Source organism: Mugil cephalus, chromosome 23, assembly GCF_022458985.1.
Source record: "Mugil cephalus isolate CIBA_MC_2020 chromosome 23, CIBA_Mcephalus_1.1, whole genome shotgun sequence".
NCBI lineage: Eukaryota > Metazoa > Chordata > Actinopteri > Mugiliformes > Mugilidae > Mugil > Mugil cephalus.
Window position 1 is genome coordinate 6549799 of NC_061792.1, and position 16273 is coordinate 6566071.

General features: G+C 44.0%; 1 protein-coding gene across 2 annotated transcripts in view; it reads right to left on the minus strand.

The window, feature by feature from the left end:
• Positions 1-16273, minus strand: part of LOC125001185 (fibroblast growth factor 14-like) — a 38362-nt gene that overhangs the window by 19050 nt on the left and 3039 nt on the right. The window contains exon 1 of one of the 2 annotated variants that reach the window (XM_047577105.1): positions 1536-2233. The exons of the other annotated variant lie outside the window; for it this stretch is intronic. Coding sequence (XP_047433061.1) covers positions 1536-1728 — 193 coding nt within the window. The 5' untranslated portion in view covers positions 1729-2233. Of the gene's footprint in view, positions 1-1535; positions 2234-16273 lie in introns of those variants that run through there. 2 annotated transcript variants of the gene reach the window in all.

Consider the following 16273-nt stretch of genomic DNA (forward strand, 5'->3'; position numbering starts at 1 on the left):
CACTTCTGCCTCCGTGTCAGCTCCAAATCTAAACTTTGACGATGGGGGCGACGGAGGCTTTGCGTCGGTTCGGCCTGCGCGCCTCGCCTCTCCTCTCCTTCACAGAACCTCTGGAAGGCTGTAGGGGATGTTGGCAAATCTACTCTGTCACACACAGCGCGCGGAGATTGTGGCCAAGCTTTCACCGGCGGCGAGCGGCCCTCGCAGCTGAAAACACGGAGGAGGGCGAGTGGGAAGGAGGCAAAGGAAAGGAAGGTTGGTGGGAGAGACAGGACGGAGAGGGGGGTGGGCGATGAGGCAAGGGAAAGCAAAGATGATGTGATGTGGGTTAGGGGGAGAGAAGGGGGGAGTAAGTGTGAAGGAATGGTGGAGGGGAAGGCTAGATATGGAAGAGGAAAAGGTGGGAGAAAGAGAAGACGTGGGGTGTTGCATAAAAAGATAGTAGAGCGGAAATTGGAAGGAAAGGAGGGTGAAGGGTGACAAGAAGACAAGGTGAGTGGAGGCTGTTGAAGGTAAAAAAAAGGAAGAAAGGTAATAATGTATAACAGACATGAGGTTAGAAGAAAAAGCAGAACTCCCTCTGACATGGGGAAAACCCACACATTCCCATCGCTCCCCAGACCAAACCAGCGAAAAACCAACTCATGTCAACACTCGCTATCTCTTCCTCCACCTCCCCTCCTCCTCCTCCTCCTCCTCCTCCACTCATTTCCTGCCTCCATCTCCCCTCCTTTCATCCCCTCCCCTCCATCCGCACACCATCACCTGCCGCCTTTCTCGCACAATCAATTGATTACAACAGCACTTATCGCCTCTGCTATTGAACGCTCGCCATAGCACACAATCACAACATTCCCACCGGCCTGCCTCCATATGTAATCACTTCTCCCGCCGGTGATGAAGATCCACGCGGGACTCAACAATGGTGTCAAATTGGATTTGACTTCAAGTCTGAATGGTGGAAGATTTTGGAGAAAGAAAGAAAGAAAAAAAAAATCCGCTTTTCATTCAGCGTAAGAAGCCCGATTTGAAAATAGGAGAGTTCATTTGTGGCGTTGAGCCTGGTGTTGGTGTGAGGGCATTTTGAATTATGAGAGAGCGAGGTGGAGATCCACAGAGAACAGACGGAGAGAGCGAGACTAGACAGACTAATCTGCGGCTTCAATAATGGATGTACCTGGAAACTACTGAACCATAGGGCACTACAAGACATGACAGTGTGTGTGTGTGTGTGTGTGTGTGTGTGTGTGTGTGTGTGTGTGTGTGTGTGTGTGTCACCACAGAGAGAGAAGGGGGGGCGAGCCTGTCACCGTGCGCATGTTGGGCGTGTGTGTGCGTGAGTGTACCCGCGTGCACCAGCCGCGCCAGGGCGTGAATGTGCGTTAAAAAAAAAAAAATCAAAAAAATTCAAAAAAAAAAAAAAGTCCGCGCGTTTCTGTATGTGCGCGTGCATATTAATGAGCTACATTTGTAAGTGCTTCTTGCATGTGCACGTGCGCCCCCCCCCCCCCATTTCCCCAGTCCCACCCCCACACCTTGCCTCCGTAGCCTCCTCTTCTTCAGTCCGAATATCCGGACTTTAGAGAAGATGTCGACCAGGTTCCCGTTGCACAGCCCCTGCTTCTTGCCGGGGCTTTTCCGCCGCCTGTGAGTAGTCGGTCGGTGGGCGTGTTGCTCCCTCGCCTGTCTCTTCTGCCGGATCAAACCGCTGGCGATGGCCGCTGCCATGTCTCCGATGCGAAAACAGCCCCGTCTCCGTCCGTGTCTCCAGTCTCTTCAGTTGTGTCCACCGGAGGGGACGGAGCGCAGACAAAACCAGACACAAACCCCCAGCCTCTGTTTCGCCGGCTATAACGGCTCCATACTTCGCGCACAAAGTCCAAAATAAACACAGCACTTCTCCTTAATGCATTATTTCTGCTGTCGTTATTCTTCAGGCCATAGAATTGAAGCGCACAGCGGTTTACCTGTCCGTCACGTCTCACCGGTCTGTCTGTCAGTCAGAGAACGGCAGCTGTCACTGAACGGCTCCTCCAGCCGATTCCCCCGGACTCCGTGTGTCAGTCTGCGTCCCCATGTTCAACCGGTGAGACGAGCATGACCCTCTAAAAAGGAGAATGCCGCCCCAGAGAGCAGTTACGTCCTCTCCTCGGAAAACGTCCGTTTGTATCCCGCTGACTGAAGCGCGAGGCGCGCGTGCCACCGCGAGCCGCTCCAGCTGCGTAAAACGGGCGAGAGGCACCGAGAGCATCACCGGAAGCAGCGCGCTCGGTCTTTCAAAGTCAAGGTTTTGTCCCATTTTTTTTTTTTTTTTTTTTACGATTTGATTGCAAAACTGAGAGGAGTCACATGACATAATAGATTAAAAATTTTGTAATTTTTTTTTACTAAAATTAATAATAATAACAATTCACACTATTTTAGAAGCAATAAAAGAATATGTAAAAAAAAAAATATTTTCCAGCAGGACACAGACTACTCCATTCAATTTTATAGTCGACTAATTTCTTACATTTACTTGCTTTTAAATGTTATCTGGTTGAGTAGATTTTATTTTAGTTGTTCTTGTAGCCTTCTCTAGAACATTTACTTTCTTAATAACCTCTAGGCTGAACTTAGATTACGTTTAAAATGCATATTTTTGGGTTTTATATAGGCTGTAAATTAAACTTTAATTTCCAGACGAATCGCGGCCATAAATGTAGGAATATTGGTTGTTTTTGTTTACCTGTATCGCAGATATTTTATTTTGAAAGTAGACCGGATGTCGTTTTGGGCTGTTCAAAAGCGCGAGCGCTCTCTGGGAGCACACAGCTCGCTGGAGCCACGCGCCGAGCGAGCAGTCACACACGCGCTCCCCCCCCGACAAAAAAAAAAACACCTGGTCATCCTCATACGGGGCCAGGTGTGTGTCTGGTCTGCTTGTCTGCGTGTGTTTGTGGTGTGGCGGTGAACACGCACGTTTGTTAGTCAGTATTAAATACCCATTATAGGCTTAATGACCACGTTTTATCGTTATGCTATTTCCAAAGGCCCGTGTTTGTAAGGTGTAATCATTCCTGACCTTAATTGTTATGTTTAATGCGGCTTTTCACACTTTAGGCTATTAAATGTAATTTGTTTTTGCATAATTGTGCACCGTTTCCATGGAAGTTTATGATGTTGCAGTAATAGTCCTTTACCAACCTCCGGGATTTTTCCCAGATTTCTACTGTCTAAACTTTACTTTAGCAATTATAATTATTTTTAAGTATTAACAGCAAATAAAGGAAGAAGAATAAGGAATATATGCTATATTTGCATGTTCTTCAATTTAATTATTATCATTACTGATGCATTAACATTCATACAGCATTTAAATGTTGTAATTTAGAGCTCGTTTTATACATTTTATATCACAATATCATGATATTGTGATTTTTTTTTGTTAATAATCAGAAAATGTAGCATGAAGTTAAAATATCTTCAGTGTAGGATCTCATATTTTAGATTGCCGTGTTTTATGTTCACAGTAACACATCACCCTTCACACATAACATTTCATTTTAAAGTGACACGTGTATATAATGGACGCTGTACGTTTAGAAGGGTATGTGTCAAACAATGAGAGTCTGCTCTGCTTGTTACCTCGCCTTCCCCCTGTCTGTATTCAGCTCAGCAAAGTCTGTCTGAGTTTAAAAATGCACGACGTGGGCTTGATTGACGGGCTGATGGTTACCCTACTGTATACGTGCCTGCATCCGTCAGCTATAGGTTACCAGCTGTAAGCCTATACTGAATACATTACGCTCACATTTCCCCTGTGATGTAACCGCATCTGTAACACTAGCCCTAGAGCACCACTTAATTCCGTGCTCCGTCAGAGTTAAATTTTTATTTTGGAAATGCATGCTCCGACTCAAGTTTTGCCTAAAATTTTATAAGCCAGCGTGGATCTGTGTTTTTTCAGTGCTGCATGTAGGTCAGCCGTGTCTGCAGAATAGAGAGCTGGGCCGGGACCCAGCTGGACACAAAGAGCACTAAAATGAAAATGTTCTTTTCTTATGGACCGTGTGGCGCTTGTGCACTTTTGAAAACGGGCGCAGACCACTTCACCGCACACATCTGACCGCAACAGTACCGATTTAAGCTCTGCCGAAAACTTTATTATGTTGGCACATTTATTTTGGCGCTGCTTTAGAATACATGCTCCTGTTGGGATAAACCATTCCCACCAGTTCCAGCTGTCATTGCTCCATGTGATATTAGAGTAAATGAGCAGAAAACTGAGCTGCAGCTGCATTAAAAATAAATGTATTTGGGCCAGTATTCTATGAACATTTGCAGCTTTTTTTATTTTATTTATTTATTTGCTTTTCATTTTCGAGTTTAAACCCATTTCTCAAGTGTTATTAATTCTTGAGTTTTTTTTTTTTTTTTTTTTTTTTTTTTGCCATCCCGTGTGGCTCAAAATAAGACTTAAGGGCAGCTGGTGAGTGAGTCATAGGCGATTAAAAAATAATCTGATGCCACTTTGAGGCTTCCTGATGTCAGGAGCAGGTCAGGACACTTGAACCAAAACACGTTAGCCTCTCTGTGACTCCGTGTCTCTGTGTCTGTGTATTATTTACCGACACGCAAACACGTTTTCCTTAGAAATGCTGTATGAAGCGTGCACGTCCTCACTCCCACTAGGTGGCAGCAGAGCACGTCTAAGAAAATCAACAGCATAAACAGTGCAGCATGATTCCTTTAAAATGCTCTAAAAATCGAATGGAGTTCTGAATGGGCTGTCAAATTTTGAGTATATGTTAATTGATAATAATGTTTTTTCATATCCCTACTACAGTTTGCTTTGATTAGTCGTATAAGGCCTTCAGTACAAAACCTCCACAGCAGCATCAACTCGTCCTCCTGCATCTTCTGTTCAGCAGGAAAACCCACAATCTTTGACAAGATCTCTTCCTTTCCTGCTTTCCTTCTTGATGCTGCTGACACACTACAGTATAAACACATCCCTCTTTGCTCGTCCTTCTTCCGGACAGCAGAGAGAGAGAGAGAGAAAATAGATAGATGTGAGAAGCGCGGACGTGTTTTATTTATTTATTTATTTTTTATTATTTTCCAGGTCAGTCCAAGAGAAGGAGTTATGAATAAATCAAAGCTGGGTTTACATTAAAATTCAGGCTCTCCGGCTTGCTTTTTATAGCAGCTCGGGAAGGCGGGATGCACGCTCTTAAACTTCAAAAGGGAGATTCTTTGCGCTGCCTTTTTCATCCACTTATTCCATCCACCCCCGTTCAAACACAACAAACAAAAAAAATAAAAATAAATAAAAAATCTAAATCTGTGCGCTGCAGGGTGCATATTTTACAGGGAAACACAGAAATAAACCATGTGGATCGACTGAAATATGCAGCGCTGTGTGCGTGGACCAGAAAGACGTGGATTTCTATCATTTTCTATGCTTGATTTTCTGCACAGAGACAACAGCGCACTCTACAGGCGCAGATCACAAACAGCACACGCCGTCGATCTTTTACGTCTCTTCTCTTTTTTAATCTCACACTTCTTGCTACCCTTTATTAACACACAGTTGTATTGTCTCGGACTTTTCAGACACATCGTTTTCTATATTTAATAGTGATTGTGGCGGATTTATTAATCACAGTTAAAGGTAATAATAAATCCTGTAATGCTCCTTTTGGGACCTCTGGTTATTAATCAGCTGTGATTAATGGTCTGAGACTGTTAAATCCCTGTTTTCATTATGATTAGGATGATGAAAGGCGATTACTACTAGAAGAACCCAGCAGTATGTATACATTGCACACCAGATATCTAAAGCTAATGCTGTAAGTAGGTTGCTGGGACATTTGTTGTGCAGTTTTAGCTCCTCTGCTGCTTTTGTTGCTGGGACACAGGCTCTGTAAGGAGCACGTTGTGTTGCCTGACATTTTTCTCGGTTCAGTTTTTCCCTACAGCAATGCAGCATTTAGCATTTCCTTTCAGTGCCCTTCTGGTATGACTCAACCGAAATGAGGTGTACCGTCACATAATGTGAAATTAAGTCAAACAAAAGGTTGTTTTCTGGTCTTTGGTGTTTTTATTTGGAGTTTAAATGAAATCAATGTGAATAAACCTAAAAAAAAAGGAGTAGTTCTTAGACACATTGATAGAGAGGAGAGCTGCCCACGCTAACGAGGAGATAAAAGGGAGTTATTGTACAGTTCTGGCGCCAGACCACCACAAACTGCTACGCTACCTTTAGAGAGGTTCTGAACATGCTGGACGTGGGAGGATGGAGACAGCTGCCTGGTTCTGATCTTTGTTTCTGTTTTGTGTGCATTTACAAAGAAGCTCATTGATACACTGTCGTCAGGGTCCACTGCTTTGTGTGATTAGTGCTCAAGGAAGGACACTTCCTGTTTCAACAAGACTCCATGTAAGAAATGGTTTGCACAAAACTGGACCGGCCTGCAGTGCGTTTACAGAGCCTTTCATTTTACATCGTAATGACCTTATCTGGTGTGTTTTAGACAAGCCTCGACACAGCTGGTATGGCGACAATGCGCTCCAGTGCATTTACATGTTGTAATCAGTTTGTTTGTTCACATATAGAATGTAAATATAAAACTGAACAACCTAGATTTCCATTTAATGTCACGTCTGTATTCAATTCTAATTACCGCGAGCCACTGAAGTTAAATCATACTGATCACTATCGAATTAAAAGCAGAATATGGAACAGTTTTCCTAATTAGGTCCAAACTAATTAAGTCTTTTGTCAACTAGTTTTGTATTAAGTGTAGATTAAAAATGGAAATGATTTATGTCACACTATATGGGTTCTATATTAAACTAGTGCTATTGATAAACATACATTATTATTACCATTTTGCATTCAGTAGTAAGCTTTTCAAATAATACACATGTTCAAATATATATATTTCAATCTAAGCCTCATGTTTAATGTTAAAACTGTCAATTATTTTCTCAATTTTATATAAATATAAAATATTATTTTCTTAACAGTTTTAACTTTAAACATAGCTAAATACGAACACACTAAAATAAGTTGGATTTTCTGTTAATGTGTATTTAAATGGGGCAAAATTGTGGAAAAAAATTAATATATATATATAAAATGTCTAATCCACCAAAGATTTTGTGACCCCCCTGCAGTACCTGCGCGGACCCCCTGGGGGTCGCGGCCCCCCTGTTGAAGACCTATGATTTATGTAACTTATGTTATCATGAGGAAAAAGTTGGAACAAACGTTGAAAGATTAGCCGCAGAAGTTATTCTCATTATTTCATGGTGAGGATTTACATGAAGAAAAGCAGATGACAGCTGTAGTCTACATACAGGATGAATGAGATGATGAGATTCATCCATCTTCATGTCAGCAACAGGTGTTTGACAGTGCGTACGTATAGTGTAATATTGTGTAGGTCTCACTTGTGCCTCCAAACCAGCTGTGACTCATCAGAGAATGGGCACGGGACTCCGGATGCTGTTAATCATCAATAAAAAAGTCAGAACATCTCTGCAGGTGGCGCTCTTCTCTGCGACACCCAAATGTTACTTTCGAGGTGGATCGAACCGCCTCGAAAGTAACATCGTCCGGGAGGAAAGAGAACAGAGGAGGGAAAGATGGAGGGAGACGCAGACGGGGAGGTGACAGATGTGGGTGGGTGTTCCCCAGACGGGAGTGTGAGGATAACCACTCTGAAGCTGAGCGGGATGACTCATAATTCAGACACCCGCCCACACACGCGCGCGCGCGCACATACGCACACACACGCATGAGCGCAGACTCGGGGAAGTCCACTGTTACCTAGGTAACGAGTGATTAGTGACGCAGGTGGATCTCCGAACGGAGGGAGTGAACACCTGCTGAATGCTGAGAGGATAACACACACACGCGCGCGCGCGCGCGCACGCACGCAGACACACACATCTGGCATCAATTACTGCGGCTCTGACTTCATCGCTCTGCTCTTGTCTGCGGGTTGCCTCACTCTCACACACAATCAAGTCTCCTAACTCTTATACCTCCTTTCCTCCTCTTTCCCTTGCTTCATCCCTGCCTCCTCCTCCTCCTCCATCCTTCCCCCCCATCTATCTTTGTAACATCAGCAACTCAGCAGGGAGGACGAGAGAGGGAATGGATGGGGACTAAATTATTCATTTACACCCCCTCCTCTCCTTTTTCTTCCATCTCTGTCTGCCGTCTCTGGCGTCTTGAACGCTCCTTCCCTTGTTTCTCTGCCTTTTTTTACCCGTCCAAAATATGTCTCGGCTCCCCTCCTCGCGACTATTCCGCGCGAAATGAGGTTAAAGTTGAGCATGCTAATGAGACGAGCCAGCCCCTGTAACCTAGCAACCGCGGACATAAGTTACGTGCATCAGTGCGGGAGTTTTTTTTTTTTTCCTCTTGATGTCTCTGATGTTTGAGGTTTTCCCCATTAGTTTAAATGGAGATTACGTAACCTTTCCCTTCAAAGTAGCTCGGTAGCATCGATTACACAACACAGCTATATAACGTATTCTGAACAGCAGACCAACCAAAGCCGTGGCACCAAAACGCTGCAGACAGTTTACTAAGCAACTGTGTGTTTTTGTGTGTTTGTAAATTAGCCAAGCCCCTACATTGGGTTTCTGCAATTTCTGATCCATATGATCTATGTCAAGGGTCTTCAAAAGAGGTCAGCGGAGTTACTGCTGGGGGGTCGCAAAATCTTTGGTTGATTAGACATTTTTTATACTTTTATTTATTTTTTTAATTTCTTCCCACCAATTTAAATTTCTTTAAACACACATTAACGCGAATCCAACATATTCTAGTAAAGCGATAAGTGATTAATATTGAATGCAAAATAATAATAATGTATATTTGTAAATAACACTAGTTTAATATAGAACACATATAGTAGGTAGGGGGTTCTTAATCTACTTAATCTCTCCATCAGTTTGGGGTCCTTGGCCAGAAAAACGTTGAAGGCCCCTGCTATATAGCATAGGTCTTCAACAGGGGATGCACGACCCCTAGGGGATCCAAGGAGGTACTGCAGGAGGGGTGGACGCAAAATCTTTGGTTGATTAGACATTTTTTATACTTTTTGTACTTTTTTTTCTCCACAAATTTTCTTGAAACACACATTAACATGAATCCAACATATTTTAGTAAAGGAATAAGGGATAGCTTAATATTGAATGAAAAATAATAATGTATATTTATAAACAGCACTAGGCCAAGTTTAATATAGAACATATATAGTAGGTAGGGGGTTCTTAATCTACTTAATCTCTCCATAAATTTGAGGGTCCTTGGCCTGAAACACATTAAAGACCCCTTATCTACGTGGCATCATTTTAATACTCAGTGTCCCTCAACTACAAAGGACTTATCGTTCCAGTATTTTCAAAATCAGGGTCAAAGCTAAAGCGCCTACGGCAGTGCAACAACACAAACAAAAGTAGCCCGCAACTACAAACAGGTATTGATCTGCAAAGCTCTGCATAGCACCAGCGCAGTATCAGGCTGACCTCCTTAGGAGCGTCCCGGGACCTGCATAAAACCCGAGGTTAAGTACTTCACTCCTCACAACAGCGGGGCACCGCGGACGCCCCAACACTTCGCATATTTACTATTGATCCCCCATTTTAAAAGCTCAGTTTTTAGCTCGGGCTACGTTTCAAGGGGACATTAACGGGGAGGTACTGTTCTAGGATTTCAGGCTCTGTTGGGACTTTGAAGTGTGAAGTGATAACAACGAGTCAATTCTTGTTAGTCATGCCTTTTCCCCAGAGTTGCCAACAGTAAAAAGAAAAAAGAAAAGACTTGCTTTAACTTCTACATTGCTCCTGTGGGAAGGGGGAGCTCATTGCCAAAGTATGCTAGCAGGAAACAATAAGCGCTGTGACACACAGAGTATAGATAAAGCTATATTTAGCATGTATGTGTGTAGATTGTTGGTTTGAGGCGTGTTCCGCATCCATAAAGGTCAGAGGTCAGAGGCAGCTGGAGGCTTCAAGTCGTCAAGGGACGGTTTTCAACGCAAAGTGATTATAGCTGAAAATGGAAGAGCCAGGGCAGTTACGTAATTGCTCCAGATCTTTCCCCAAAAAGTCAGAACTACACGAAAATGGAGAAAGGGGGGAAGGAAAAAAGAGAAGAAGTGCTGGGAGGTTGAGAATTATAGAGAGATAAATTTGAGCAAGAGTGAGTGATTGACAAGAAAAAGATGCAGAACAGCATGTTCATAAAGCTGCTAAAATTACTCTAATAGAAAGCAATATGAGTAAAAAGAAAGGAAAGTGTCAACACCAATTTTTTTTTACGAGGACTAGATTTTACATTCACTTTGATTCAGCTCCTACTGAGCATGTGCGTCTTTCAAACGTCAAAAGTTAGTAGATAAATTATTCATGATCCTCTTTTTTCCCCTTGTCTACCCGTGTTGGCCCATGCATTTGCAGAATATCTGCACAAAATTCCTCTCATTTCCCGTTGTGCATTGATGTGCAATACAATTAAACACATTTGGACAACGCGGCAGAGTAAACCGGAACGGAGAAATCTAATACATCTGTCAATGATAATTTCCCTCTCCAGCTGTGATTGTGTGTTTGTTGCAATCTCAGCCCACAGCTCCACTGCTAGCAGTTTGTGGACCTTTAATGTGAAATGACAGTAATTTCCTTCTTATGGCTCTGAGATGTTTGCGCCACTCTGACCTCTTGGCCTCTCTGTCCCCACTTGCATTGTAGTTTGACTGATTAAGTAGGGACCCCCAGCTACTATTAACTTCAAACATGTGGTGGTCATGACTCAGGATAGTGTCTTCCATTTACCATATATATATATATATATATATAAAATGTCTAATCAACCAAAGATTTTGCGACCCCTGCAGTACCTCTGCAGACCCCATAGGGGTCGCAGTACCCCTGTTGAAGACCTACGCCCTACTTACAGCATGAAAAGCCCAGAGATGGAGATTAGCGCTCAATGCTTATTGTTTTTCTTTCTTTTTTAGTCTGTTTTCAGAGGCCTGTGCCTGAATAAGACCCCGGATTAGCTTTTGAATGACGGGAGCTAAGAGCGTAGGTAGATAACATGACAAGAGATAAGAAATTTGTTAAGCGCTCAAGGCTCAACAAAGGAGAATGTTTCCCGCCCACGGTCGAGCACATGCCGCGTGGGAACTTCTTTTTCTCCAGGCGGTTGTACTCCGAGTAACAAAATGCCTTAATTTCATCTCGCGGAAAAAGAAACAAACTGTTGTCGTGTCGTGCGTCTGCTGCAGATTTCACAGTCAGAGCGAAGGAGCTGGAGTGACCAGGCGTATTCTCATGTGTATGCTCATTGTTGTGGTTTCTAGCTTCAGCAGAAGTAGAAACCCCCATTTCTGAGGGTAAGAACGAGGCTAATCTGTTTTCCCTGGCGTCGCATCAATGCAACACTTTTTATAGAAGTATATGTGCATGTGTGTGTGTACAGTAATCCCTCTGACAATGAGAACACGAGTCCGGCAACATGGTGCATTAGTGAATCCTGCTCATCCAATCTGAGAGGAACTCCTCTCACACGTACAAAGGAGATTTCATCTATTTATTTTGGCTCTTGGAGTTAATGGATTCGAGCGTTAGGGTTCATTTATGACATGACAATAAAGCGTGACATTTCCCTTGTTCTCTCGTGGCCCCACAGTGAGTTTATCAGGGAGCATTAATGGCAGATGTTAACCATCAAAGCGCAGCATAAAGAGCTTTTATTCTTCTTCCTGCTGTGAAGCTTTTTGGATTCTTATTTTTACACTGGCCCCGAGTGGCTTCGTGACTCCAATTTTCAATGTCTTCCAGTCTGAAGCAGATAAGGAGTAGATTTTGGGTTTTGCGAATAATGAAAATCTTAGGGATAAGGCTGGTGATATTCTGTATGTTTTACTATCAATCCAATGCAATAAGCAAATAAGAGCTTCTTATGAGATTCGTCTGTGTGGCTAAAATAAGGGAACCAACAGGTGACCTGATGTATCATTCACAGCTATTTAACCGAGCCCTCCAGACAGACTCCGGGGAGAGACGCCTGGCTTATCAATTACTACAAGAGGCATTTTACGCCGAGTGTCTGTTAGATTCAAGCCCTCCCCAGACAAGTTCCCACGGTGACGATTAAGCTAATCAGCAGCAGGTGAATCTCTCCGTGTTTTGCAGTATTTATGTCTGGAGTCTGGAGCCGACATCCACAAGCTTGCGCCGTAATCACAATTAATTAAGGGTTGTAGACACGAGAAGCGACTAAAGTGATTATGGCAGCATGAGATTCTTTTAAGACATGTTTTATTGAAGTTGTACCAATGACTGAATTCAAGACCCAAACATTTGTTTGAAATGCGTCCTAATTTCTCTAAAATAAAATGAAGATCTTTAGTTATTTGGGATTAATAGGACTGAAAGTAGTTTTTGAGAAGGGGAAAAATATACGTAAATAGGGATTATTTCACTGTATATTACAATTTAAGATCATTTTAATGGAATAGCAGAATTGGAAACGATGAAATACCAATGTCCACAAATGTGTACTTGTGAATTTGTTACATTTTCAGGTCATATCAAACTAGAAAGGTTAAAAAGCATAAATAAACAGGTATATTGACCCTTCACTACCAGTAGAGAAGTTTAAATTTGTGGGGGGAAATTAAAAAATATAGATATAAAAAATGTCTAATCAACCAAAGATTTTGCGAGGCCCCTGCAGTACCCCCGCGTATCCCCTAGGGGTCGTGGACCCCATGTCGAAGACTTATGGTCTAATTGAAGCAGAACAAGCTGCGACAAAACCTAAAACTCAATGTCCACATATGAGTTCCCCAAATGTGAACCACAGGACAACACTCAGTCCCTTCTCTCTTTTTTTTCAACACTTACAAGCAAAGCAAAAGCCACGCAGATTCCAACGTGTGTCAGCTCGTTAGCGCTTTGACTGCACACAAAATCGTCAACCCTGGGGCGTGATGAGGTGCGTGGTCGAAACCACGCAACCCGAGCTGGCTCAGCTCTTATCTGCGTGATGAAGCTAACCGAGAGAAGGATCAGAAAAGTGTCCTGCACTGTAGCTTTAGCATAAGAAGGTGAAATAGTTCAGACACACAAAAGAAAAATCCAAAATGGCCTCAATGCCCCTGATATTCAGCTCAACAAAGAATTTCATAAAGAGCGTTTACACAACAACTTTGTGGCTATGGTGGCTGTTCCCCGTCCATACATTTTAAGACAGCTGTGTGGTTGTCACGCACACTTTCATCCTTGTTAGTAATTCGTGTTGGTATTTGTCGCGCCCTGACACACCTGTTGCCGGTGTACCTTACCTGGTTCAAACTTCCCCAAAGCGGCCTTTATTCTCCTCTCCGCTACCCTCAGTATAAGCTCAAAGTCCATGCCACGCGTTCGAGCACACACACACATACACGCACCTGTAACCACCGGCCGGTTGCGCGGCCCTCTTAAATCATTTTGGACTCGTTTGGACGCGGACGCGCGCACTTGCGAGCGAGTCGCACCGATACGGCGATTATGTCATGCGGCGCTGTCATCGCGCGAAAGGTTAACGCAGACGAGGGAAGACTAAAAGTCAGCTCGAGTGTGTGCGAGTGAGAGGCGCAACAAAGGAGTTGGGGGGGGGGAGAAGTGGAGGACACAGATATGGAGAAGGTGTGCTGGGAAAAGCTGAAGGGTGAGGGTTTGTGACAGCAAAGAACTGCGCGGTGAAGATTGGTGACTAGTGGCGCTGAAGCGCGTGTGAGTTTGGATAAGGGCAGTGATTGAGGAAGGCAGCAAACGACGGGTTTAATGTGTAAAATCTAGATTGTATCATTACAACACAGTGACTTTATTTCCAGGCTGACACTGAGCCCTTGTGAAGTGTTCCTCTGCTCCTTATCACCCAGTCCGCGAAAACACTTCTTCGCCGAGCCTTTGATACCCTCCCCGAAGCTTTTTTTTTTTTTTTTTTTTTTTTTTGTTAAGTGCACTTGGAAAAAATAACACTCAGCACTCACTTTCCTCCTGACAGATACCTGGAGCCGGAGCTGGGGCTGGCCAAGCACGCGCAGCCGCTCGCTCTCTCACGCGCCCGTCACCTTTCCCCTTTTACTCATTGCTTCATTTCGAAAATTACAGGGCTCCCGCCGCCGCGCCGGAGTCGCACTATAATCAGCGGCGCTGGCTTCTTATGAGATTTTTTCTTGCCAGTTTGATGCGCTGGATGATTCCTGGGCTGTCCAGGGAACAGAGATTGATGCTGTTTCCACATTTTATTGAGATATTTAAGAAAGTCTGGCTAAGAAACACATATAGAACAGTTGAAATGTCCTTACTCTGCTGTTTGCTAGGAGTTTTAAGTTGCAGTATATGTCAGGGTTCCAGGCCTGACTTATTACTAAAGTGTGCATCAATAAAAAGCACTCGCCGCAAACTTCCTTTTCTTGTTCTTGTTGCGTAAGGCGACGTATGCGGCGGTGCTGCTCCCCCCCCCGTGTGCGTGCGCCGTGACACACGGCACACGACGAGTCCAGGCGAAAGACAAAGGCCGGATCAGACCGGCGAAGTCATTCATCTTTCTGCAGACTCAGTGCGTTCAGACGATGAGGCCGCGGACTAATGAGCGCGCCCACGCACGCACAAAAAACGGAGGGAGCATCTCAGAGCGCTGCGCCAAAAAAAAAGAAAAGTCCTCCAATGTGACCTCGTCACTGTGACTGTCACGGTTTTGTCAACTCATCATGTTTGGACAACGTGACAGCTCGCGACTCAGAACGGGGGGAGCGAAAGAAGGGACGCGTTTTAATTTGAGAGCATTGTTGTTCATTTTTCACTTTTAAATCTCTGCATAATTCCATTCTCAGTGTGTTAGTGTGTGTGCGTCTTTGCACACGCGTGCCTCTCGCTTCCAGAGACAGATCTGAGTTGGCACCTGCCCCACTGCTATACTCCGGGGCTTAAATAAAACATCAAGCGAGACGCCTTAATGGCGACTCTCCAGAGGAGGTGGGCAGGTTCTGCGCGGGGGGGAAGGGGGCCGCGCGTGAGCCACGAAAGGTGAAAGTCTCTATCTGGGTCACGCCATATGGGACACGAGGCGTCGAGTAAGGCCGCGCCTCGCTCGTTTTAACAATGAACGGCGCCGACTGGGGTTTCATATGGAGGAAAACGCTTCATTCACTACGTTTCGAGTGTTTCAAACTCAGGATGTTTGGGGAGAAAACCGTCTTATGAAATATTCAGTTTGGAGGCTGATGCTAGCTGGCTTGGGGATGGTTTCAAATGGAAGCAAATGAAGTGTCCACTTCAAGGCTGTTTTGTTTTGTTTAATTGTTGTTAATTGTAGGAATTGTGCAGTTTGCTGGCTAATTGCTTGCTGGAAATGCACTTTTTCCCCCTCTCATTTTGATTCCTGTTTATGTGCTGTTTCCTTTAGATCGTTTCTACTCCAGTTGCGTTTGCCATTATTTGTCCAGCTTTTCTTTTCTTTAACCTTTTAATCCCAAAATAGCCAAATCATCACCGACTTTCAATTCCAACTGTTGAACTTTCACTTTACAGGCAGACATATTTATATATATTTCACAGTGTTTCTTTTAATGTCAAACTCTCCATTCTACATTCATGTTTTCTCGCCTGTTATAGTCGCCAACGTGCCAACAGAAGGAAGGAAAACAAGGAAGAAAAACAAATGTCGCCACCAGCAACTTACTGTTTTTATACATAAAGAGAGAGGTTATCTTTAATTAATAATGATAATAAAAAAAAGAAAGAATGCGAGGTAAATTGTGGCGGCTGCTCCAAATCTATGAGCCTGAGCTGCAGCGCGCTGCTGGGAACTCATGTCGCCCAAAGATAAGTGGAAAGCGCCCTTTCTCTCTCCGTGTGTGTGTTTGAGTGGGTGGGCTAGATATTATTCCAGCGGTTAATTGCCTCACATGACGCAACAACGGCGCGCGCAAAAGTTTGTGAAGTCTTAGTCGCGGTCGCATTCCAAGTACGCGCACATACGTTGCGGAATTATCAGTGTATTTCTCGTCAAGCTCAACAGAAAGCGATCACGCCACGCGCGTTGTGACAAGTCTCTGCTCGCGTAATCACAGCAGCGCACGCGGTCTCTCACGAATCCAACAAGTTCAGCTCCGAGCCAGTTCATCGCATAAGCTGAGAGGAGCACGGCGGAAAAGCGGAGTTAAAGCAGAAATGCCAAGCCCCAGAGGGGGAAAACCCACGTGACTCTTTA